At 42.8% G+C, this 25,109-nt stretch overlaps 1 protein-coding gene across 7 annotated transcripts in view; it reads right to left on the bottom strand.

Annotated features, from left to right (window-relative positions):
* LOC118512468 overlaps window positions 1-23,121 on the bottom strand; it is a 28,587-nt gene extending 5,466 nt beyond the window's left edge. Inside the window, exons 1-2 of one of the 7 annotated variants that reach the window (XM_036056943.1) lie at window positions 22,439-23,121; window positions 4,715-5,599 (exon numbers count right to left, since the gene is read on the bottom strand). In XM_036056943.1, the coding sequence (XP_035912836.1) occupies window positions 4,715-5,317 (603 nt within the window). In that variant the 5' untranslated portion in view covers window positions 5,318-5,599; window positions 22,439-23,121. Of the gene's footprint in view, window positions 1-106; window positions 1,364-4,714; window positions 5,600-16,054; window positions 16,075-16,193; window positions 16,967-22,438 lie in introns of those variants that run through there. The other 6 variants (XM_036056948.1, XM_036056944.1, XM_036056946.1 and 3 more) reach the window with 6 other exon arrangements.
* Window positions 23,122-25,109: the final 1,988 nt, after the last annotated feature.

Here is a 25,109-nt window from a genome sequence, read left to right as displayed (position 1 = left end):
CGAAACGGAAATTATCATTAGTTATTTCGTGGGCAGTTGTAATAATGCAGTTGATTGTTCCTTTCAAATTAGATGCTAGGTCATCTCATCAGAACAAATAATTTACCATCATTTTCGACACTTTTTCCCATAACCTGTGTGCCTTACGAAACAGAAACCGTACTCCTTCTCCGCGATGGTGCTCCCAGCGTTTTTCTTCACTCAAAACTTCAGAGAGCTGCCAGGTACTGATGTCGGACCGACTTTCGAAACCAGCATCGGGCACTAGAATACTTGCTGATCGTAGCAATCTTTGTACTTCTGTTACAAGCTTCTACCAGGAGAGAAGCTTAACGAGTACCGGTGCTTTTAATCTACCTCACTTCAACAAATTCGGGCTTCGACGAAAAGCACACTGCACTGGAACGCGTAGTAGCTTCACGTTCGTTGCTTTATTTTGTACTGTGCGCAAAAGCAGTCTTTGGCAACAAAAAATCCTCCGTTGGCACCGAATAGCACCCACAAACCATCGACTCCGTTAGTTTCACTTCAAAACGGCGGCGGGGAGGTTAGGATTTTTCTCGCCTAAACGAACGCGTGCAGCACATTCGGCAAGAGCGTGGATTCGCTTCAAGGGTGTTTTACTGTTGCTGGAGCAGAATTGCTTGAAACAGCAACAACAGCCGAAGATACGCGTTTCCGATCACCTAACAGTTACAACACTCACGGCAAGTTCAAACTACGTCGTCCACGACCGCAAACAACCTCCACCATATAAACGCGGGCAATGTCTTCTTCCGAATACGCCTACTACACGTCACGCGGAGGAATCGCTGACCATCAGCTACGTTCGGACGCTAGGTTTCTTGGTAACAATGGAAACCACAACTAGCGCGTTCACAGTTCGCCTGCTTGGGATATCTTTTTGCAGCTTCAAAGTTACCACAATCCACGACGGGGGGGTTTTTTTTCGAGGCAGTCGAATTCTTCAGACAACAGAAACCTGGATTTTAGAACTGGAACACTACTCATCGTTAGTTACGGTCGTACGATTTCGCCAAGTCCTCCTTTTTTGCACTATTCTTCACTCAGACGGAACACACAGGTACATACAGGTGGTTCTTTCGTTTTTGGTCTATTTTCCATTCCATTTTGTGTTTCAACAAAGCTAATTTTCTGTTTCCTCTCACACACACAAACACAAATCTTGAGCTCAGATGCCTCACAATAGCACAAGTATGCTGGCGCATCGCACGGAGTGAAAATTCGGACGCTGCTAATTGACCATTTCACCGCAAAGAGCAGTGATGAAATGGCGCGAGCCACACGACTAACTACTTCCGTCCGATCGCTCGGAATGTCCGCGAGAGAATGAATGGATTGTGGAATTCGTGGGACTGATAAGGCCCCGGCCCCGTACAGCTTTGGTGGATGCTTTGATGGCGCTAGAGAGCCGTTTCGATGCGAATCGCCGCCACCTTGCACAGACCACATGCATCCGACGCAATCAGGCGCATCTCTTCTTTTGTTTCTTTTGATTTTTTTTTAAATTGAGAGTGGCCAATCGAAGAAAGAAAAGCAAAAGTTGTATGTTTTCTTCGCCGTGCCTGTCGTGATGGTGGATGGATGGTGATGTTGATGATGGCTACAAGCGATCTGGGGTTTTTTTTTTCTCTCACTCGCCATTTTTAAACAATCAAACGGTAAGGTATTCCACCCACCCGAACCATCTCCATTACTGTGGCCAACATCTTTCTTTGTACATAATTATATTTTCCATTGCTTTCTATACAATCTACAACACCCGCCACTAGCGATCGCTATCGAAACGATCAGCCATTGCTGCCCCTAGCGGGTGTCTGGGAACGATTGGCGATTGAAGACGGTGTTTAACAGGCTTCTTACGCCCTGGACGAGAGCCATCATCTCGACGGTGCATCCTTGTAGCCGGCGGTGCTGCCCACATCTTCCATTATCAGGTGTGGAAGGCCCCCCCCGAGAGCGCATGTTGTGTTTTGTGTTAAATGTAGATCAGCTGCGGCCGATGATGGGAAATCGGGCCCCATCATAATCACTGAATCGCACGCGCGAACCACCGCATGTTTCGAAAACCAAAATACACACACACACACACATCAACCTTACTCATCGATTGCGAATTATTCAGCTGCGAAAAGGTAGCGGAGGGTGATTTACGATTACCGATTATTAACAACCACCACCGGCGGAAGATTGTGCGGCGCCATGGTCCACGGAACCGTACACATTCGATTTGTTTAGCGTTTTCGCTTTGCTAACCGTAGCATAGAGTTGAGTGTGTTTTGTGCTTGCTAATCGCCTGTGGTGTGGTGGCTTGCATATTTCTGGTGAGTGATCATCGGTGATAGAGAAAACGCGGGTTACATTTTTACAAAAACAATAAACTTCAATTGATTGCTTTCGGATCGAGTGCAATTTTCCTATCGGTGTATTGCACTCGCATCGAGCTAGTTATTAGTTTAAAGTGAACGGAATGACGGAATGTGGAGCAAAATCCAAAAACAGAGAATAGGACAAGATCAAAATTGTCATACAAAGCTCTCGATCTATGTCTACGACCACTGCGACCACATCGAGCGACTAATGGCTTCTTATTAAAATTATCCTGATGGCGGTGAGACTTGCAATTGACCTCAGCCGAGATCAATCAGCAGAGCAGAGAAGACTCAGAAAAAAATTAAAAAAATGTAACCCTCTTCTGTCAATTTGGATGCTCTAAAACAAACCTTTACGAGCTAGGTCGTCCGGTGCCGTTCTCATAACATGATCAGCCTAGCCTGGAGCCTTGCGAGTCAAATATGCAGCTCTATAGCTATATAGCTCTTTATTAAAGCTCATAGTGCTCGTCATTGGTTGTAGCGGTTACATACACCGTCAATTCAGAGATACATATTCTTCTGAGCATTTTGCTAGTTTTGGACCAAGTCCAGAGAGGCGTCGTTCGTTGTGACAGGTGTTTGGAGGGTAGAAATTTCCTGATGTTGAAGGCATGACGGTCGGACAGATTGTTGGCAACCAATGCAGTCGATCGTACCCCGAAATTTATACTGATGTCTGTGGGTCTGACTTTTGACCCAAGATTCGTGAAGTTGTGGGCGACGCCACTATTAAAATCCAATTATGATTGTGATTACACAACTATGGTTTGGTTATCTCAGCTTTCTAACCAGCTTGTATTGTACAAAGTAAGGAAATGTATTGCACTATTTTGTTAAAAACTTTTTTTTTTTACGCTGCACATCCGTGGTCAGGTGGTTGTACAATATTAATGACCTCTTTTACGTGTACAGGGAGCAGGATATGTATGGCCACCTTCTGGCACCATCATATGTCATCATAGCAGTATATTGATTTTTTGTTCTTTTACGTCGAATAACACCTGCCACTGCAACATCACTGACTTCATTTCAACATGCGGAAAAAGGCGATTCACCGCTAATATCTATGCACACAAAAGTTTTCTTTAGTTTCATAACAACAAATCTCGAAAGACTTCCGGGGCCATTTCGCCAGCAGAATGAAGAACCAAACAACACTCCCCACTGGTCCTGTCGAGCAGTTTCCGCACAAGGTCCTCAGCTTTGTACCCAATTTTGTGTTCGTGTGCAACATTCCATATTGCTATCCCTCTTTGCCAGTACGGCAATGATCGTCTGTGCTTCTCTGTCAATTCTTCCACAGCCTGTGTCGATGTGTATGTGTGTGTATGGCACTGCTCGACCGTGTAAACGCGCGGTGTTGGTATGTTTTGTCGCGTCGGTGTAGACTTGACAGGTACGGTGCCGGCACGGAAACAAACCATTGGCCGCAGTTGCTGTTATGGATTAGAATTGTGTTTAGGCAAAGCAAATTTGCCAGCCAAAACATCCGCGTCACGTCGAGATCGCTCCTGTATCGGAGGGACCGTCGCATTAATCAATTGTGTTAAAAATTTGCGGGAAAAACGTAGTGCAATGAAAGCCTTTGGCACTCTTTCGGAGCCGGCGTAGGAAGCTTCCGGATGTGTTTCGGAGCCGGCATCGGATACTATCGGAGTGTTTAAAGAGGCGGATGAGGTCTCTGAGGGCCAAAGCCTCTCTTAATAAATGATTTTAAAAAGAGCTGTTTTGTTTGTGAAGCAAATAGTGGCAAGGCGAAAGAAAACACATATCACAATACATACAAACAGCGTGATCACACACACATGTATACCCCTGGAGCGCAAACGCTCACGCACACCACCCCATAAGCCCGAATCCGAACGTCCTCAGAATGTCCTCAGCCCATGTAAAAACGTCCTCAATTTTGTATGGCCGGCGGGCTTGTGACACAAAATTAGGACGTTGCATGCGGATTCGAGCACTTGTATGACGAGTGGGTCACCACACTCATTTGACAGTTGCATGCAATTTGCGTATTTTGTAATGGGCTCCCACGCAACTTCCCAGATTTCTAAACACCCCCGTTCTAGCAACTTAATTTCTCCAATCTTCACCAGCAATTTCCCTTCAGTCTGATGGACTGGACATCATTTTAACTAAATTTCCCTCATGCACAGCTCACTGACACACGGTTTGTTGACACAGTTCACTATCCGGAATACGCATAAGCACGCAAACTAGGTCATCCCTACACACGAACGCCGGGTGTCGATGTCCTTCGTTATGTAATCCCTACACAAAAAAAACACATACACACACAAGCAAGCACAACTTACCATGCCACGTTCATGGTGCTGCTTCTGCTGACAGCTGATGCTGGGTTGCTGTTTCAGCTGCTGGCACGTTCCCTTCGCTTTACACAGCCCTGACGCGGATGAGGAGATGATGCAGTTGCCACCCTGCAGTGTATGACCGCCATCACCGGCACTGCCGTGCGGTATTACACCGTTCGGAATCGGACCATCCTTCCCGGTGCTCGAAGGAACAGCGAATGAATCTACCTCGTCGACAACGTCCGTGGCAGGATTGGAAGTTGCCATCGTTGGTGAACGTTGATTCTGCTGCTGCTGCTGCTGCTGATGGTGGTGGCCATGGGAAATCGATTTACTGCCGCCGTGCAATACTGTGGTTGTATTTTTCGTCTTCACTCCCGATCCTTGCATGACTAGACTGGTTGGATGGTTGCCCAGCTGCTGCTGCGAGGCACCACAATCGCAATCGCAGCACTCGCTACGATAATGTTGGTAGTCATGGAAGCTTCGGCTGGTGCGCATGCGCAGCGAATAGGACCGCCAGAAGGGTTGCGGGATCTTGGTGTTTTCATTTTCGCCAGGATACGCACGGCGCTGCGAGACCGGCGTTACCGGTTTTGACGACATTTCTACCGTGTGCTGGTGTGGGCGTTACGAAGCGTTACCAGCACGAACGATGGATTCGCGCACGGTAAACATCAAACGCTCGATACGGTTGTAAATTTTCCAATCGTTTTGCTGCTGTATCCGTCCCCTTTCAAATGAATATTTTTTTCTGTTTTGCGACGATGACCGTAATGGTGTGAAGACGTTTACCGAGAAAAGACAACAACAAAAAAGCTAACCGAAGACAAGCAAAAAAACACGACAGAAATCCACCCCCGTCACTGTTGTGGAGGTGTTGTGCACCTGAAAGGAAAGAAGACAATACAATACATTGTAGTGATACAGAAAAAAAGGACCAGCATAAAAAATGCAGTACATGTTTTAGAAAGTGCCGCTGTGAAGCGATCATCAGGCGCCACATGGCCGGCGGTGGGGTCACCTTTCCCAAGACCAGGCGAGCGTCTGATGGCCGCTGGAGATGAGCTACAGCAATAATTATCCTGCTCTTCTGTTATTATCGATCGAACCCACCACAGCGCAACGTAATCAGGTGCAGAAACGGAACATGAAGGTGACGCAGAACAGTAGTTTTTGCAACATCACACACCTTCATAACGACTCCACCCGCATGATGTACTATTGCGATTTCCATTTCCTGTTCATCGACAAGAAAATTAAGTTGAAGCAATGGCGGGATTTTGAGGAAATGTATTGTACAAGAGCAACAGCTTCGAAATTTTAGCGATTTGTTTGGATTCATTATTTTATCTGAAGAAGAAGGACTTTTGTAGTCCCAATTTATAGGCACTAGGAACTTTGTTAATTTTTATTCCCTCAAGTGTTCTGCATAAAGGACAACTTCAAACTTCGATAAAGCTTCTACACCAGGCTGCTACACCATTAATACGAGATTTTAATGCTACAACTATCTTCATAGCAAGCGCATCATCGTAGAGAGCATTTCAAGCTTGTTGACAAAGTTAGTTTCACGTTTAATCAACAACAGTAAAATCTTCCTAAATGACTTCAAAATACATAGCAGTGATCAGTTGGTCGATAGAACGGGCCTTGCCTGCACAACTTATGGAGACTTCTGGCCGTCCCAAAACCTCTTAGAATGAAGTCCACTGACTATCTTGATGCGTATCCTGGATTCTCCAACCTCCAAAGCAAGTCGTTTTTTGTCCTGAATGATCTGTCATCGACTTACAACCAGTGTGGAGTATAATATTAGTCTACGTGGGCTAAGTTTTTCTATTAGGCCGCATAAAAGAAGATAGGTGACCGCACCTTCGAAGTCATACAAAACTTCAGCTATCTGTGGTCAAAAGTCAGAACATTTCTAGTCCCATACACCTCTGAGACATGGACTCTGTCCAAAACTGACGAAACCCTCGTAGCCGCGTTCGAGAGGACGATGCTCTGAAGAATTTTTGGTCCCATATTTGTGGAAGGACAATGGAGGAGCCGCTATAATGACGAGGACTGCGAGCTATACGGTAATCCCACCATTGTGCAGCGAATAAGACTCGCCAGACTCGCTCCGTTGGGCTGGTGATGTCATGAGAAAGACATCGGATGACCCAGCTTGTAAAGTCCTTTTAGGCCGTTCACACGAATAGAGGAAGCTCAAACTGAGATACAGAACGGCCGGGATAATGGATTGGCAGACGACGGTCCTGGACTGTGAGTCAAGGATCAAGGACTGTTGCAGCTGGACTAGACAGCGAAGCGGCTGGAGCGCCGGATAAGTCAGTAAGCAAATAAAGTTTATAAATATTTTTAAAACTTTTGTATAATAAATAACTAAATATAATAAATGTTGCAACATATGTTTTATCCAACTTGATCGTTAGTTTTACTTTGGAACTAATGTTAATCCAAAATATGCAGTTTGACCAATACTTGATGGATTTACTAGAGAAGATTATCGTTCATCAGTCGTTTCAATGGAATTTCCACAAAGCTTGTGTAACCTTCGAAGGCTACAAAAAAAATATTTATTCATATAATATATATTAACCCACCGATTGCAATCGATTTCTATCACGCCATTGATGAATTGCGTTTTTCCGCTTATCGATTGCATTCCGTCACTCACCGATATAAAAACCACCTCCATGGCACCCAGCGTCGGTAACAGTGCATTTCGATTGACCAAACTTTCAAGGTTACCCCAACGGTCTTCTGTTTTGCTTTGGACATGGAAAGCGCAACCGAACCAAAATGGGTAACAACACAACACGCAATAACAGTTGTCCCAAAATATCACCTTGAAAGAAGCCTTACACACACACATGTATTAGGAAAAAGATGAATGTTCGCAGCCATTGAGGCAGCCATGTTTAATGGCCGAAAATAACAATCCCCCTGATTGTTGTCATGTGCTGCAAACATGTGCTGTGGGTGTGTTACGGGTCATGAGCGACTAAAAGTCTCAAGGAGCGACTGAACGCAAATGCCCTGTCACGCAATATCCCGATTAGCTTCAGCATTATCTTCGGACGGTTTTGTGATGTATTCATCCGGCTGCCAGTTTAGTTACAATAATAACATTATCCCAATTACTAGCTTAAGAGGCTCACTAATCCAGACGTTGGACGTCATGACTCGTTAAATAGCTTTTGTTTCCGTAATGAGAGACCATGTTCTGGGTTCACCTTGTCGTGGGTAAGGTTTTTTGAATATTTTCCTTCCAGATTGCATTAAAACGGCTGACGAACTGGGCTTAATTATTCTGATCTGCTCTATGCTTTCTTTTTAATTCAGTACGCAGCAAGATAAATCGCCCTTAATATGTTTTCTTGGTTGAATTTATAACAACAACTACGAGGGAAAAACTTCATCATGTTCTAAATTTGTGTTTAATTATCAGAAAATAAGTTTTCCAGAGATTTCAGGTAAGTCCAGCACAGTTTCTCACATTCATTTTTGTTCCTTTCCCACAAGCTCACCACTGTTTTTTTTTAGATCTTCAGCGTGGAATATTTGCCAAACTGGCAATTACATTTACATTGAAACCTATCAAAAAAAATATGAAAAACAACTTCATTTCCTTCCACAGCGAAAGAACGCTTTTTTCTCGCAATGCGAAAGAAATGTACGTGAAGAAACATCATAAATTGGCAAGACAAATGAAAGCATAATAAAGCGTCTCTGCCAGTCTCAGCTCATCATTTTCTCGTACAAATGAGAAAATGTTAATTGACCCCAAAATTATCCCACCGTCCCGGAAAGACTTCTCCGGCAAACTGACAACTCGACGAAATTCAACTGATGCGAAAGAGAGTTCTCTCTCCCTCTGAAGATGTTTGTTTTGGAGATTGAAACCATTTTTTTGATGCCATTGTGCCATTTGCTCAAAATGGTAGCCAGCTTTCTTTTCAATACCGTCGTCTGCCCAACTGTCAAAAAGATAAGTAATAATGATGAGCTCACATAAGTTATGCTGTTACCTTTCCATCATTACCGTTTACCAAATGCTCTTTTCACGATCATAGATAGCACACACACATACACATGTTTGCTCCCTTTTCAGACGGTTACTAAATCTTTTAATAAGTATTTAACTAATTCAATCTACCAGTGAGATTTGAAGTTTTTCGAATAACCCTCCATCTGTCACACGCACGGTCCAAATTCACTATCAGTCATTATGTAAATTTTTCGCCCGGGAAAATGACGCACAACCAGCGACCGCAAAATGGACAGAAACTTGAGAAAACAAACAGCACTGCTGCTGCCATCTGCAACCGATCCCCATCCCTATATCGTGTGATAACGATCGTCAGTGTACACTTTTGCCACAGTCCACGACCGCTGTTCGTCTTCGGTCAGCATCAAAACCCCTCAACAACTTCCGGTCATTCACCTTACGCACATACATTATACAGCTGTTGTGTGAGTGTGTGTGTTTTCGGTATGTGAGTTCACTTTTCACGCTCTTCCCCAATGGATGAATGCGTGTTGCGGAGGAAATGCTTTAACCTAAGGGGCCACCATTTCCTCCATCTTTGTTGTGATGAGTCAAAGGAAATCGTGAAAGAAAAGCTCGCACCGCCAAAACAAAAAGCATTGAAATTGCATCAACATAGTCGCTCTACTGCTCCAGTAAACCCCGACTAAATCAACCCTCGTTACGGATTTAGTTCAGGTCGAAGCTTCTCGCTGCCTCCTTCCTTTTTGGGGTGGAAAAACTGGGGCTACATGGCTTTGCTGGTTTTCACCCTTCAGTAGTGCGCCTCTTGTTCAATGTAATAGTTGAATGGTTAGATGAAGATGAATTTATTACATGTTCGATAAATAAAATGTTACCTCAATATTGAAAACGATTTCCCTAGTGCTACTATTGAATTATAACACGGCTAAGTTTAGTCTTGGCACCATCTCATCTACTACTGAAGCTTGCAAAAGTTTTCTCAACTTTCTTATTTCCTTTTTCTTCTACTTTCCGCTGGCAGAAGCGATGATGGCGGCTTAACGATGGAATACCCACATCACAACACATCATCATTACCTAATCGGACGAGATTAAATCTTTTGCGATCACTGATGATCACGGCGCATACCAGCCACGCTGGATTGATCACTCTTTCAGGCTGCTCATTTTCTATCCTTTTCATCAATTTCTCCTACACATTGCACAATCAGATGTCTAATTATTGTGTGTGTGTGAAGAAGTGATGAGTAGAACATTAGGGACAAACAAATATGTATTAATTACTAAAATTTGCTCACCACCCTTTGATTTTAATAACATTAAAATAACAGCTTACAAATCGCCGTAGTCGCGCTGTCCAAGAGTAAAATGACGACCTAATGACTCCACGCGCTAATCATTTGTCCCATTGGTCTAAATGATTTTTTTTCGGGCAGTTACGTAACAGTGACGCTTTCCACGCTCATTTCCATTTTCACATTCCAATCACACCTTTGAGGTGGCATTTCTCTTCACACTGAATAAATTTGCCCTCTGGTTTATGATCAGAGCTTCCGAGAGTGGTTGAGCATCGATGAAACACCTACTCTAACGACCTCGTAGGTCTTGCCTTCCATATTTCTGGCTTACTATTCCTCACACTATGGGTGAACGGGCCCGGACGAGACTTGAACCCCGGTCCCGGATGATCGCCGCCACTGTGGCATTTACCACCGGGCCACCCTGACTTCTACTACCACTAGTAATAATTTCCTTCATTTAGATCATTGATGGACTGTACAGCAGGTCCGGGTATCGAATCCGGTCTGTTCTACGTGGCATCAGTAAGTCTAGTAAGCCAGCAATGACAAACATGACCCAGGAGGTCGTTAAGCCAATCAGAATAAGACAGTACACTTAAAATCGCAATCCAGACTCTCTGAGGATGCATAACCGCTAGGTGGACCTCACGAGGATTGGACTTGCCATAACTTCGTAGTTTATGAGGCTGTTTCCTATTGCTCCAAACTCTTTTGAGCAAATACACGCTGTTGAGTTAAGCTAGAAATCGTGGGTAAATTGGATCTTCCATCGTGATCTAACAAGGATCTAACAAGTTGAAATTTGCGATAGGCGCAATTCTTGTACGCGGCAAAAAGTCGACCACCGTGCAGGAAAACCGAAACTTATGCTTAGATGGGCGATATGGTAGGTAGATCTAGGGGAGACCAGGCTTTTGTTGTAGTCTTTTGTGGAGACCAGGATTTGTTGGTGCAGTACCATCATGACATGGGTGAAGTACTTAAAGTTGGCTTCAACTGCTGGCCGGATTTAAATGACTAACGAGTTGAATGTTTGACATCTCTGATATCTTTGTTTTTAATTACTTCTTAAGGTGATTGTATGCTTAGTACGATTCATCTACCACAAGTGTGTATCAAAAACGTATAAATGATTTTTGTGATTAAACTTAATAAGTCTAATAAAGCTGAGTGAATGAGTTCTAGAATAACTCACATCTTTTGTATGCACACATGATTGATTGTCCAACTATGGACGAATAAATAAATAAATGAAGCGCTAAAAATTAAATTAAGACCCCTTGAAGTCGTGATGCTCTAGAAAAAGAAGAATTCATTTATTTTTAGCCCCCATTTAAGCACTTGAAAGGCAAAACAATTAGGTTTCTTACTACACGCTGCAATAAGTAACCGGCATCCAATAAAATAGTCATACCAATTTAGATTTCTACAGCTGATGTTTCCATCAATTAAGTAGATCATCTAAACCAAAAAAACCTCAACGCAAGCAAAACGCAAAACAATTTTGTGCCGGCTAGATTAGTCCATAGGCGCCGGCTTTGCTGCAATGCAATTATTTCTTTGCACCGTGTTTGTTCTCCTTCACAGCAAAAAAAAAACAACACCGATGCAAGCGAAAGGTATAATAACTCGTTACACACATATTTGCAACTGCAGTGCAATCGCAAGATAATGCACAAACCAATTTTCCTGCCAGCCACTGAACCGCACACCAGCCAGTGTCGGCCCGTGCTTCTAGAGTGATTTGCAGCAAACAAACAATTGAGGTGTTACATAAATTAAATGACTTTTCAGTCATCAACCCTGCTCCAGAAGTTGGTGGCGTTTCGTTGGGAAAGCGCAAAAACGTCGTACCGATTCGGACGATCCTGCTGCGACGGTGAACGGTTTCTCGTCTTTTTGCGGCGGAAATGCTTACAGTGGGGAAAATTTATGTAACAAGAAAATTCATAACTAAACAAGAGAGGAGTGGTGTGTCCATTTGGTGGTTTCGCGAAACGGGCACCTGTTCTGCGGACTGTTGGGAGGTTGCCAAAAATTATAGCTTCGCATTGAGTTCGGGCCATGACCGTTGCGGTAGTTGTATATTTCTGTCAAACAATGGACAACCTTCGTTTCCCGCATACTAAAGACGACCTAAGTTTGCTGATGTCTGAAGTTGGTTTGATTTAGAAAGGAAAGAATGAAATTAAGCTAGAAACTTTGCCGGTTATAGTATCTTCCCTACATTTATACTGTTTTATTGTAACGCAATGGTAACACACGATTCATTGGAGATATTTGTACAAAATACATTTCAAAGTTGACCATAAATTGTTCTGAATAAGATAGTTCACTTCGTCAATACGGCGTCAAGCCGTCCAACTAGAAATATAAATAAATAAATAAGATAGTTCACTTCACAAGGCTGCTCCGGTTTTAGATGCGACAGCAGCGCCGGTCTTCACACAGCAGGACCAGTGGTGGGTCAAGATATTTGGAGGCCCCGAGCGGCATTGCAGTTGAGGCCGCTCTTATTGTTATATTAGCGAGAAACAACAAGATTTCCCTAGCCGGCGAGGCCCCTCTAACTGATGAGGCCCCGAGCGGTCGCTCCTACCGCTCCTAGGTTGATCCGCCACTGAGCAGGACCGAATTCAAATCTCATCTGAGCCGTTCCCTCATAGTGTGAGGTCTTGCCTATCCAACTAAGCGGTATCAATCTAATCTAGTCTAGTAAGCTAAAAATAGCAGACATGACCTAAGAGCTCGTTAGGCCGAAAAAGAAGAAGAAGAACTTATTCAAAAACAGAGGTATGCAATGTAAGAATAAATTTTTGACCATGTGGCTACTCTCAGTAGCCCACAATAATTCAAAAACCTGCAATTTTCACGTCATTTTTTTATAATTCTTTACTTGCTTTCGTGAATAATAGAATAGAATTCTGCTTATTGTGGTGAATTTCAATTGTTGATTCAATGGAAGCCTGATCCAATCCGGAACATATTACTCAATAAATCCAACATTAGATGAGCTTGAAGGTGTGTTCAATGTCTGGAAAGAGCCAACAGTCCTCCATGGCAACTGTCGCAAAATCATGTAACATGACCCTCACATAACTCACCAAACACTGTTACCTAAGCATCATTATCTTCAAAGAAGTAAAACCACCACAAGCAAACAGTGTTTTTGAAAGGCAAATTGCAACGCTTGAAAGATCATATCAGAGTCATTAGTGCCCTTAAAACGGGAATTTTTGGTAACAGTTCCTAAAATCTATATTTTTTTGTAATTTCAACAATTCCTACATATTTTTTGGTTGCAAACGTATGGTTTAAATTATACTAAACTAGCGTCTACCGGCTGTCAAGATATTGGACTTCGGATACTTCTAGATGGATAGCCCTGTAGAAGCTTAAATTTTTAAATTTCCATCCACAAAATATTCAAACTTGAACACATTTCTAAATTACTACAGATTCATAGATATGGATAATAGAAATTTTTCTTATTACGAAAGAAGACAGATTTTTGGAATCCAGTTTGAAATGTTCCCTATAGTTACATTTTCTCAACTCTATTCAGTCAGTAGCTCCGACACAGCCTTCATCAGCAATTAACTTGATGGTAAATATTAATGACCACCCATCCTATGGCGCACCCCTTGCAACCAGCGATACATTGCATCACGTGGTCATTACGCTTCCGCTTTAACTTTTAAGGTTCATCTCCGATTACTGGGAGATGACCCCAAACGCCCCAAACGCCCCTGGTCAGTTAGCACCGTAATGAGCTATTTCCCTCAAACAAATCATACACGAACGAACGCGTGATACGGGAGTCGGTCAATGTCTATTGCCGGATAGAACGCAATCCACCAGTAATTAAGATCGCTCGACTTTAAGGGCAACGCTCCAAAGGGCTCCAACGAGCGGGAATCGTGGAGTGTTTACAATGCCTTTCAACACCGCCAAAGTCCCGCATCGAAATAGCGGGCTTTTCACCGGAACATGGCACGATTTTCACACCGCGTTAGCTCACTCGCCGCCTCCCGTACGTTTCCAGCAATTTGATGGAAAATTCTCTTCACGCTACGATTTGCGGGCGCACTTTCGAAATGAGGTCGTCGCTGTTTTTTTTTACCCTTCCTTCTCTCTCTCTAGCCAATACACATATGTTTTGTTTAGTAGGCCGCCATGATGATGGTGGTCTCTTAAGGCAGTGCATTGGAGGCCTCCACATGCTTCGCGTCGCTTTTCGGGGCCATCGTTTTTGCGCGCATTTTTCTCGAAAATTTGAGCCACAACCTTGAGCTCACCTTTGCCGAAGGTCTCGACTGTTTTATACGCTGCAGCGCAAAGCACTTACGAACACCCAGCACACAAACACTGAATGTTCAATGGCAACTTAACGTTAACGGTGGAAATTGAACTTTTCCAGAAGCTGGTTGTTGATTGCGTCGGGTAATTGATTTTTTCGTTGTTGCTGCAAATCGACCACGATTTCGGACACGAGAAGCAGATTGTCGCGGGAAACTTTAAAAGAAGTCACCTGGGGGTGATTTCGATCGAGCATTCGTCACAACTGATTTGCACGCGTTAAATGTGGATTAGTAATGCTTTCTAATTAGGCGTTATTGGTAGTATGCAATCGCTAGGTACGGAAATTCGATTATCTCTCTAGGGAATTTTGCAAATTCGTGTCTTTTATACGGAGCGAATTAGACAATCGAAGTTTGCCAAAACGGGGATTTGAACCCATTTGCATGCCTAGAGAGAAGGTGATTTTTTTTTGTACTCAATTCTTTACATTATTGTAAAAATTTACCGAGGTTTCGGAATGAAATCCCAATATCCGAATTTTTTCGGGACTTTGTTTAGGATTAAGTGAAACATTTAAGAAATGAACTGAAGAACTGGAATTCATTGTACTTCCTCGACATTTTGCAAGCTAAAGTGTAACCTTTTCAGCAATTTTTGAGTTACCTTTCCTCAGCTGTCTGAACATCACATGCCAGGTGAAGGTGGATGGGAAACTCTCAGGGTCCTTTGCTACCACCAAGGGTTCGCGCCAGGGAGCCGGGGGCTTGCCTGTCTCCTTTTCAACCTAGCGCTAGAGAGAGCCATTCGCTACTCGGAGGTGGAAACTTCGGGGACCATCTTCTATAAATCAATTCAGATCCTGGCATATTCTAATGACATAGACATCATTGGTTTGAGGTTCTCCTATGTAGCAGAAGCTTACTAAAGAATGGAGCGATGGTCTCACCATCGTGCAGCACATTAGACTCGCCATACTTCCACGCTCATTCAATTCCACGTCATGAGAATGACACCGGACGACCCAGCCCGTAAAGTCCTTTTAGACCGTCCACACGGGCAGAGGAGGCGTGGTAGGCCCTAATTGATATGGAGTGATGGCGTTGATGCGTCCGCCAGAACGGCCGGGATAACGGATTGGCAGACGAAGGCGCTTAACCGTGCGAGAGGTATCGAGGATTGTTGCAGCAGGCCAAGACCGCAAAGCGGTTGTAGCGCCTGATAAGTAAGTAAGTTCCTCTGCTGTACATCCAATTAGTTTTTACTACCAATTTTTACTCCAATTAGTTTATTTCTGTCCAGAAATGTCTAGTACTATCTAATATTAAGTTTGAAGCCAGTAGATGTCAGACGACTCTTGCATAGTCTTGAATATGAGGAGACAACAGAAGGTTCCACTCAACATATAAGGTGACTACTAAGAAACCAAAGAAAGAACGTAAGCTCCAAGCTGCAATCACTGACGAAACATCCAGCAAACGAAACAGCGAAATGGGACAACCAGTGTATAATAGGTTCAGATATTACGTAACTGATCCTATTTTTAGAACAGTTCCTTCAGATACATTGTACAAATAGAGCAACAACAAAAAAACGCCCTAGCATTACATAAATCTTCGTAAGCAGTCTTGCAACTTAACTGCTACTATTTACATTTACATTGGAAAACAAACACTCACGTGTGGTTGTACGTAACAAAAACAATAAACTCCAACTTACTGAAGGCGAACAAGTACCTCCGAGACTTTAAATTAAGCTCATCCGTCAGTTGTTTGCGCTCTTCATCTCCGTTTTGGGCCCCATGTATGATAGCACGTCAAGAAATGCAAAATAAACTTAACCCAACAGCATAACGTACCTTTACTATTATCACTTAGTTTTGCACGTACTTCTTTTAGGCTTTACACACACGTGGACTCTATTATCACAATCGTCCTCCAGCCAACGCTGGCACCGGCCAGAAGAGGACAGTTTTCCACGTTAAAACACACAGCGCAATGGCGGCAGCTTCCGGCAACACTGGCAGTGCCATGGCAACCGTTTCCATGGTTGCTGTTCGGAGATTATTTCACCAAGAAAATGTGTGCCATTCGCACATTGGAAGCTCTGAATCGAGGAAGAACTTTTATGGCGAAGACTACCCCAGAACACAGCACTGTTTTACCACATCGAGTGGCGTTACGCAACTTTTCCTTCCTTCCTCCGGAAAATTTTTGCACTAAAACTAACACAAACACACCCAAATGTTTTACATACACAGCGCACTACCGAAGCTGTACGGGGAAAGCTCCAGTCTAGTGTGGAAGAGCTACGCTACGGGCAAGTCAACAACAGCCAACGAACGCACAACATCGACTACGATGGTGAACTTGGCAACAACAACCAGCGCCAACTACGCTCCACACTTTTCTTGCTCTCTGCACTATCTCTCTCGTTCTCTCATCCACTGCTCTCAGGTCGGTGGAAGCCCTTTCTTCCCAGCCAGCACACTTCGAACTGTCCTGAATTTTCGAATCGATTTCCCGTGGTACCCAAATGGGTGCTAGTACCTCCACCCGAGTTGCTGGAGCCACCGAGCACCGAAAAACAACTGACCGCAGCGATTGGAACGAACCGTGCGAGTGAGCTTGCCAGCCTAACGCAGGAGGGAGGATCGCTTCAAGATGGGAGAACCCACGCTCGTGTGTGTGTGTGTTTGTGTGTCTTTGTAACGAAAAAAGGTAGCGTGTAACTGCTACCCGTCCTCCATTTCCTTCCCCGTCATGCGCTTTCCTGGAGCCTCTCGCGTGTAATAAATATGTTTTTGCCGAAAAGTCCACATGTTGTTGACCTATGCTGTGGCTCCATTCCTCTGGTGGCACGCAAACGCACACACCCGACCGAGCGCTTATACACCTGGAGAAGGTAGAGTAGAGCTGATAGATATGGCGCGCACAAGTTGCAGTTACGATTCCCACCCTTAGTACAGAGGGTGTAGCAAGAAGAAGTCCCCCAAAATGGAAGCAATCGAGTGAGGCGACACCACGGTGGGTTATGCTGTGTTCTGTGTGTTGTAACTGATTCTGGGTTTGAATCGATCCAACGGCAAATCTAATCACTTTTAAGAAATCGTCATGGCAACACCTTCAATTGGACGTAATTGCTCACAGAAGAAAATGTTTTCACACGCAATTCAGATTGCTGATAAATGCCCTTTACCTTTGCTCTAAATGCGAAGAAGGCACACCAGACAAGTTCCTTTCGTTTTTGGGGGACTTTTTGCGGGCTTTGCTTGTCGACAGCCTTACACGTGACGTGACGAATGACTTCACGAATTGCGAAATGTCCTTGAGCAGAATACGACCCGGCGACCGAAACCGGCTTTTACAAGATGAACCATTTAGTCGGTCGTACACGTCACGCTGTGACACTATAATCCATTTTGTACACTTTCTCAAGACGCGAATCATGTTGTCTGTGGTCGTGTTTAATTGATTCTTTTTGGAGAAGAATGTCAAAACAATACTTAAAACATAACTGAAAATTATTTAACAAATTCCATTTAAGACACAAACACCATTTTTTAAAGTTATCGAAAAAGGAGGCAATTTCTACATCTTAACTTAACAAAATATATGAAATATTTCATTAAAAACTCCAATAACTGTATCCCAGGGTTTCTCTCTCTCTCCATTGGCACTACAACCTCGAAAGGTCTCGGCCTGCCATTTCTGGCTTTCCGTGACTTGATTTTACCCGTAGCAAAGTAGTCAGCCCTGCGTACGGGAAGAGGCAGTCTGGATGGGATTTGAACCCCGGTCCTGCCGTGTGAAGACAGGCGCCGATATCGCCTCGGCCCCAGGGTTTACTATACGAAAAAAAGTGTTATTTTTTTGCTAAACATTTTTTTAATTTATTTTTATAATAAATGTAATTTTTAAATGTGTTTTTATAATTATTATTCCCTATCATGCGTTAAACAAGACCTCATTACCTTTCATAAGCTTTGTTTAAAGCTGGTTCCGTTTTTATACACATTTTAATTCAATTTTAAATGCTCCAAAAAGAATAAAATCTTCTTCTTTTTGGCCCAAACGACCTCTTACTTGGTCATACCTGCCAGTTCTGGCTTACTAGACTTAAAGATACCACGTAGATGGATAGCCAGTCCTCATTACGGGGGAACGGTCCGAATGGGATTTGAACCCTGGTTCTGCCGAAGGCCGTTACCGTAGTCGCCTCTACCGCCCAAAGAATGAAATATGTTATTTTATAATTTTTCATTTTTATTCTCGAAACCCAAACGGTCACACAGATTTGTTAAGCACTGTAAAAGCATAAGATAAAAAAGATTTATCATACTTTTTATTTAAAAAAATGGATGTCTAAAGTTTTAAATGTCTTTATGGAATGTGCAGTTCTTCAGTGACATACCATTGGGATAAATTCACAAAGCAATGAAATAATTATCTCAATCAAAATGAAAAACAAAATGTCAATTTGTCTGCCATAATCGCCCAAGCTAATGCGCTATTAATTTAAGGCGCTTTGTCTCTACCATAAGCTACCACACTAACAAAGCATTCATGTTGATGATCAACTACAACATCATCGTGTTGATCGAATCCATCCAAAGCAAAAACGCTAAATTGTTACTGTACATGCAATGGAGGGTGCATTTTCAGCATTGCACAAGCTCACACCCCAAAACGAAGCGTAGCAATATACGAACCGTTCGACATTGTTTCGACCGATGAAAGTGTTCACGAGCGTACTCGGTGGGTAAAACGAAACCCCGAATTGTTTCAATGTCAAGTTAGTAGAAGAAAAGACAACCACCACAGGCCGGATATTGGGTACAAAACACGTGCTCGCTCTGTCATCGGTCATCAAAAGTTTAGTGAAGAACGCAAAACGGAACGGATCGTTAAACATTGGTTTGAATTGTGGTTTGAATTGGTTCCATTTGTTGCAAACAATCGCTGTTGTTTTTAAAACAATCACACATTTTTGCCACAAACTGTTCTCCCATTCATGTAATTTCTAAGTCTCCTGCGTGAGGCATTTAAAATAGCACGTTCGTCATGCTGTCGTAATGTTCTGTTTTGCACTTTTGAATTAACAAAAAAGCAAAAATTTTTTTTAAAAATAAAAATTATCCTCACAGCTTTGTTACACAGAAAAATTACAAATCTCTCACGTGACACTCGGCGTGCAGTGTGATGATAAATTATGGCAAAATTTATAGCATTACTTTGCAAGGCGCTGATTATCTGACTACAATACTGTCCGACCGCTGGCTATGAGAACCACTTTCCCTTTTTTAAGCATTCACATAACCGCACAACCGCACGACGGCCCCAAAACTCCAGCCACCATATTTCACGGTGACATGATTGAGATGGTCATACGCGTACGCGGATGTAAATTTGCAAACTACAACGCACAATCGGGTCTATTGCAATAGTTCTCTCTTTTATTGTGAAGCAACATTTGGCAACCCCTCGGACCTAATCCAGGCATGTCCAACTCATTTCACTGGAACGATTACTTTGTAATCGCTTGTAGGGTCTTGTATGAAACTTGTGGAACTAGATTATCCAAAAGAAAAGGAATATCTTAATTATTTTTATTCTTTTCCTTGGCACTACAACCACTAAAGATCTCGGACGGCCATTTCTGGCTCTCTATAACTTGATTGTACCCGTAGTCGTATGGGATTTGAACCCCAGGTCCTGCCATTTGAAGGAATGTATTTATACAGAAGGAAAAATAGGATCTCAAAGGATCTTGATAGAATCTTGACGGAATGATGACAGATGTGGACAACATTGAAATTAACAGCAGAGCATTGAGTTTGGAAGTATCAGAATAGGTTTTAAAAATAATTGCGGAATTTAAGATGAAATGTCCTAGCTTCTCCAATTAGAAGGATCGCAATTAGAAGTCACAAGGGACCTCTTCGATGCTTCTCTAAAGAGTCTTTGTCAAAGGCCCTCGTATAGTGGGTCCTATCCAAGCTCTAAGGAGACCAAACCCATGCGTCGTACGATCGTTCTCGATCGTTCGTTGTACAACGATAGGAACTTTGATGCTAAATTTGACTAGCTTTGTCCTAGATCTTTCAACACGGGCCTTTTTAAGCCTCGATCTGCTACTGTTGTCCAAGAAGACCAGCATTGTCCAAACCCTAGGACCTAGGACACCTGCCACCAGCAATTTCGAGACCCGGCATTTTGAATCTAAAGGCGTACGCAAGGGACGCCCGTCTTAAATTCTAGCATTCCTGATCACACTCTTGAAGGTACACCTAAACCGATGGAACTAGGAATAGATTCAGATTTTTGTTCCTGGCTCCATTAAAAAATTCAATCCTCAGAATGCCTCTCAGAAAGCCATAGAGTTGTATTAAGAAATTTCGCGGAGCACAACCTAATTCATCAAGGACCACCGGTTTGACATACCCGAGCTAATCCATCATGGGCGAAAAACAAAACCCTCAGCCGTGTCGTGTTACCATCCCCCTTTCCCACCCAAACCCCAACCAGAACCGGGGGGAAAGTGTTGTTTCTTTCCCCTTTCGCAGCTCGTGGTAATTTGTTGTCGCCAACATGCACTCTGGTGTTGTGTGCGGTTTCGGCGGTCAGCCGCTAGAGCGGTGGTACATAGGTTAACTGCTTTTAAATTATCCCCAACCCATTTCCAGCACTGCTTCCGACGTGCGCGGAAAGTGAGAATTTCGACCATGAGCAACGTCGCCGGCCATGACGGGTGGTACGTGATTAAATGTCTCTTCGTTTACCTTTCGCCACCGCACCGCATGGCTATGGCTGTTGGATCCATACACTCTAGCGTACTACAAGGGAACATCCGGGACACTTTAGGCCCGGATTCTCAAAACGCGAAGACGATTTTGGGCACCATTTTTGGACAATGGTACATGGGATGACTTCATACAGGAAGGCAAATGACCCGGCAGGATTCGATTAATTAGTCATTATTCTTATACTATTCCCTTGTAGAATCACTTGTCCATACGATTCTTAGTACTTCAGTACGAATATTAGAAAATGAATTAAATTATTGCCTGATGTATTTAAAAATATAAAAATACTAGGTTATCTTGTCAAGGGACTAAAAATGAGGATTTATTCGTGCTATGAGTCTCTGAGCTCTCCTATGACCTATAAGGAAGGGCCGGAAGATGCGACAGCGGTGCCGGTCCTCACACGACAGGACCGGGGTTCAAATCTCATCTGGGCCTTTCCTCCCATGGACTTGACTATCCAGCTATGAGGTATCAAAAAGTCTGGTAAGCCAGAAATAAGCCGATGAAAGTAGACGAGCCTATCCCTGAGCAAAAACGTTGGAAATAGTCAGATACATCTTTATAATCGGTTTAGCGAAATCTGATCAGGAAAACCGAGGCGTTATCGCCTAGTAGGGCCTTTAACACCATAAGACTTAGATGCTGGAGTCTGAGCATTCGTCTAAACGGTAACGAATGTTCGGGACGCTGGTATAAAAGACTCGTCCTCATTCGAGGACTCTTATTCAACTATTCTGTAACGTAGCCAGAGGATTTTCTGGCAGCTATCCCCGCTACGAGGACTCAGATTCCTGCTAACTGGACACCAAAAGACACCTGGAGAGGGCTATCAAATTTATTGAAGAATGCTGCTTAGTTGTAGGAACCGAAGCAAACACTGTAGGCTTTGAGCTGGAAAAATTAAAAAAAACTATTTCCAATGAAAACAAAAGCCCAAGATTTGCCGACACAACAGTCAATCACGGCGGTGGAGAGATCGTGATTGTGCGAACACGGTTCGTAATGGAAGCCGGCTGCCGCAGCTAAACGATTACGACTTTGACGTTGTAACGACACGTTTATAGGTCACGAGAAAATTAATTAAATCAAAACCAATCAACCGTGAGCCTGAGCAGTTTGATGTGGTTTTTTTGGGCTAGTTTTTCTTCCTTACAGGTGATGTGTGTGTGTGAGTGACTTTGAGCCGAAACTCTAATGTGCCATAATCGTTACGTTACATGATCAATCTGTGTTGATGCATAGTTGTTTTTTTGTCTCGCTGTTGTTTGGATGGATTTTATTACACATAATCTTACCTGAGGTTTAGTTAACCGGTAGATGTTAGATCTATAAAATAAAAATCACTCACTAATATCTAACTGCTTCCCAAACACACATTCAAATTACAATTATAGTATTTCAAGGTTCAACTTCACACAGATCTCGCCAAGTCCCGAGAGCTTCCTTGCTTCTTATCTTATCACTAATCGATTTACATTAAATTGCTGTGTGCTATCTTGCGCACCATTTGTACACCTCCACGGCGCCAACGATAGTATCGATTAGCAAACCCACATTTTCGCTGATCTTGATTCGCACCGAAAACAAATAAGTATCTCGCTGAAAGTCACCGTCGAATTGCGTTCTACCGGTGTATTTAAAATTAGCCACGTTTTCAGTTTCGCACTGTACACTGGTGGATCTCATCAACCACTACTAGAGAAGCTTTCCGTACGCTTCAGTTTACACAGATGCTTTCCGTAGGACAAACAGCGTTTAGACTCGCCGTCGTTCTCGTGGAGGGAAGTTTAACTGATGGCACGGCAATGTTGTCGGTTTTGACGATAGCAAATTTGTATGCCAGTGATGGTTAAATATGGCGCACTATAGGACTAACGACCGATGTCGGCAATGCGTATTATTAAAAAAGAATTTTTATTTTTTTTTCGTTCTACCTAGAGGCAGGTTTTTCATAAGATTTTATCAGATTTAAAAAATCTGTTATGTTTTTTATTTCTTTTCAGAATATACAATTCGGGTGTGGAATAATTTCATAAAGCTGTATCAATATGACCTGGGAGATCTTATTGCATTCGAATCTAGCATTAAAAGGATACCCAAGAAAAGTCATGGAATTCTGTCCAGTTTCTGCATACACCAGCTCCGATCAGCCAGAGAATCAACCTGCTTTTTGAAGTCTTGATGTTTTATCCATAGCTTAAAAAATCGGCTGTCGAGAGACTGCCGTTGTGCCATGCTGAGAATCTGACATTTAAATAGAGCCAATATATCTGATACAGAATCTGGAAATTAGTTACAAATGCTCGATTCTTTAAGCGTAAATGCACATTTCAAAACTTGCGTAAAAAATATGCTTTCTCTAAGCATAAATCAGGCAGTCGATCATACTTGATCTTGGTAAAGAAGATCGCTTAAAATAAAAATAAATAAAATATATCTCTTCACCGTTATACTTACAGTTGCTAGTAGTTATAGTGTTCACGGTTTTTAGTTGTAGTAATTAAATTGTACCATTTACAACAACAAAAAATACTTTCTATTCTATTCAAATTTACACCAATTGTCCTACTGTGCGTTGGCACCTATGGAACGCACACGCAACCAACAGCATATGTACGTATGTAATACAACACACCTGCGTGCTCCACCCGGCAATGATAAGCCGGACAAGTACGTACCCACAGTACCATTCTGCTGCTACAGCTGCTACGCTACGTGTATATACGGTCGCAAAATGCAGTAGTGCGTGTACCAATGGGAGTACGAGCTAACAATATTGTATACGTGGATATATCGACGAATTTACGATGACCTGTATCAGTACGAACAGAATGCATTTTAAAGCAAGCGCTCTACATTAGCTCTAGATCGGCAGGCAATTCAACCGACCTGGTACTACTTGTACCATCGTAACCTACTGCCCGAGGACACATTTCACCACGACGGAGATGGGTAAACGCCTTGGGGCTGTAATTTTAAAACCCTTCACCATGGCAAATCGTTGCAAATGATCACTGTATTGCTTCACTGCTTGGTACAGCGGATGAGTACCACAGTCATCTACCTCCACCACAGCTGCCAACAATTTGCAGAGAAGTTAAATGAAAAAAAGCATTCTGCTCATTGTCGCACACTTTCCAATCCATCCAAGCTGTTATACTGAAGCCGATTAATGTGAACGGGCAATTGGATGATTATTTGGTAATTGACAACGTTACGAGGATTAATTAGGATAGCTATTGCAAGAGACGGGATGAACGGGAGTGATACTTCACGTGATGTCCATGCAGTCAATGCCTAAGGAAGACAATCCGATTTTTGATTAATTATCATATCGATATCATAATGATTATTCAACTCTTGATGAGCCATATCCCAAGTCAGTTGATCAAGGCGGCAATAAATCGCTTCCAATCAGACGTTACAAAATTTGTAACAGATCATTTCCCAAGTTTTGTTAACACACCCAAGTTAATTTGAAGCATTAATAGGTCTGCCTTCAATCTGCAAGATATGAGTTAAAGGAAGATGATTAAAAATTAGTTGTTTACGGATTATAAAGTACTCTAAAAGGTGCAAAAACGAATAAACCCTGTGTCAGCTCTTGTTGGTTTCGATCTATAACATTATACTCTATAGTATAAATCTACGTAGAGATGATCCCTAATGCCCTAGGGTTATTCGCCAGCGACATTTTAAATTTGTTTGTACTAGTATTGCATTTCTAAAATTCTTACCCCAATAAGAAATTTGAAATTAAATTAGATGCCTTTTCATAAGTAATAAGATCATAATAAATCGATTCCATCCTCCAAATGCCACCGTGTACAGCACACCGGTAGCTAAAAAATCGACTACTACAGCTACTGCTGCTGTTTCTTATCGACTTCAGTTATCGGTTGTTTCGGTATCAACGAGCCAAGCCCGATTAAGCGACCCAGTCAAATGTACAACACACGACGGGGA

Source organism: Anopheles stephensi, chromosome 3, assembly GCF_013141755.1.
Source record: "Anopheles stephensi strain Indian chromosome 3, UCI_ANSTEP_V1.0, whole genome shotgun sequence".
NCBI lineage: Eukaryota > Metazoa > Arthropoda > Insecta > Diptera > Culicidae > Anopheles > Anopheles stephensi.
The sequence above is the reverse complement of the archived record's forward strand: the minus strand, read 5'-3'. Positions and strand labels throughout refer to the sequence as shown.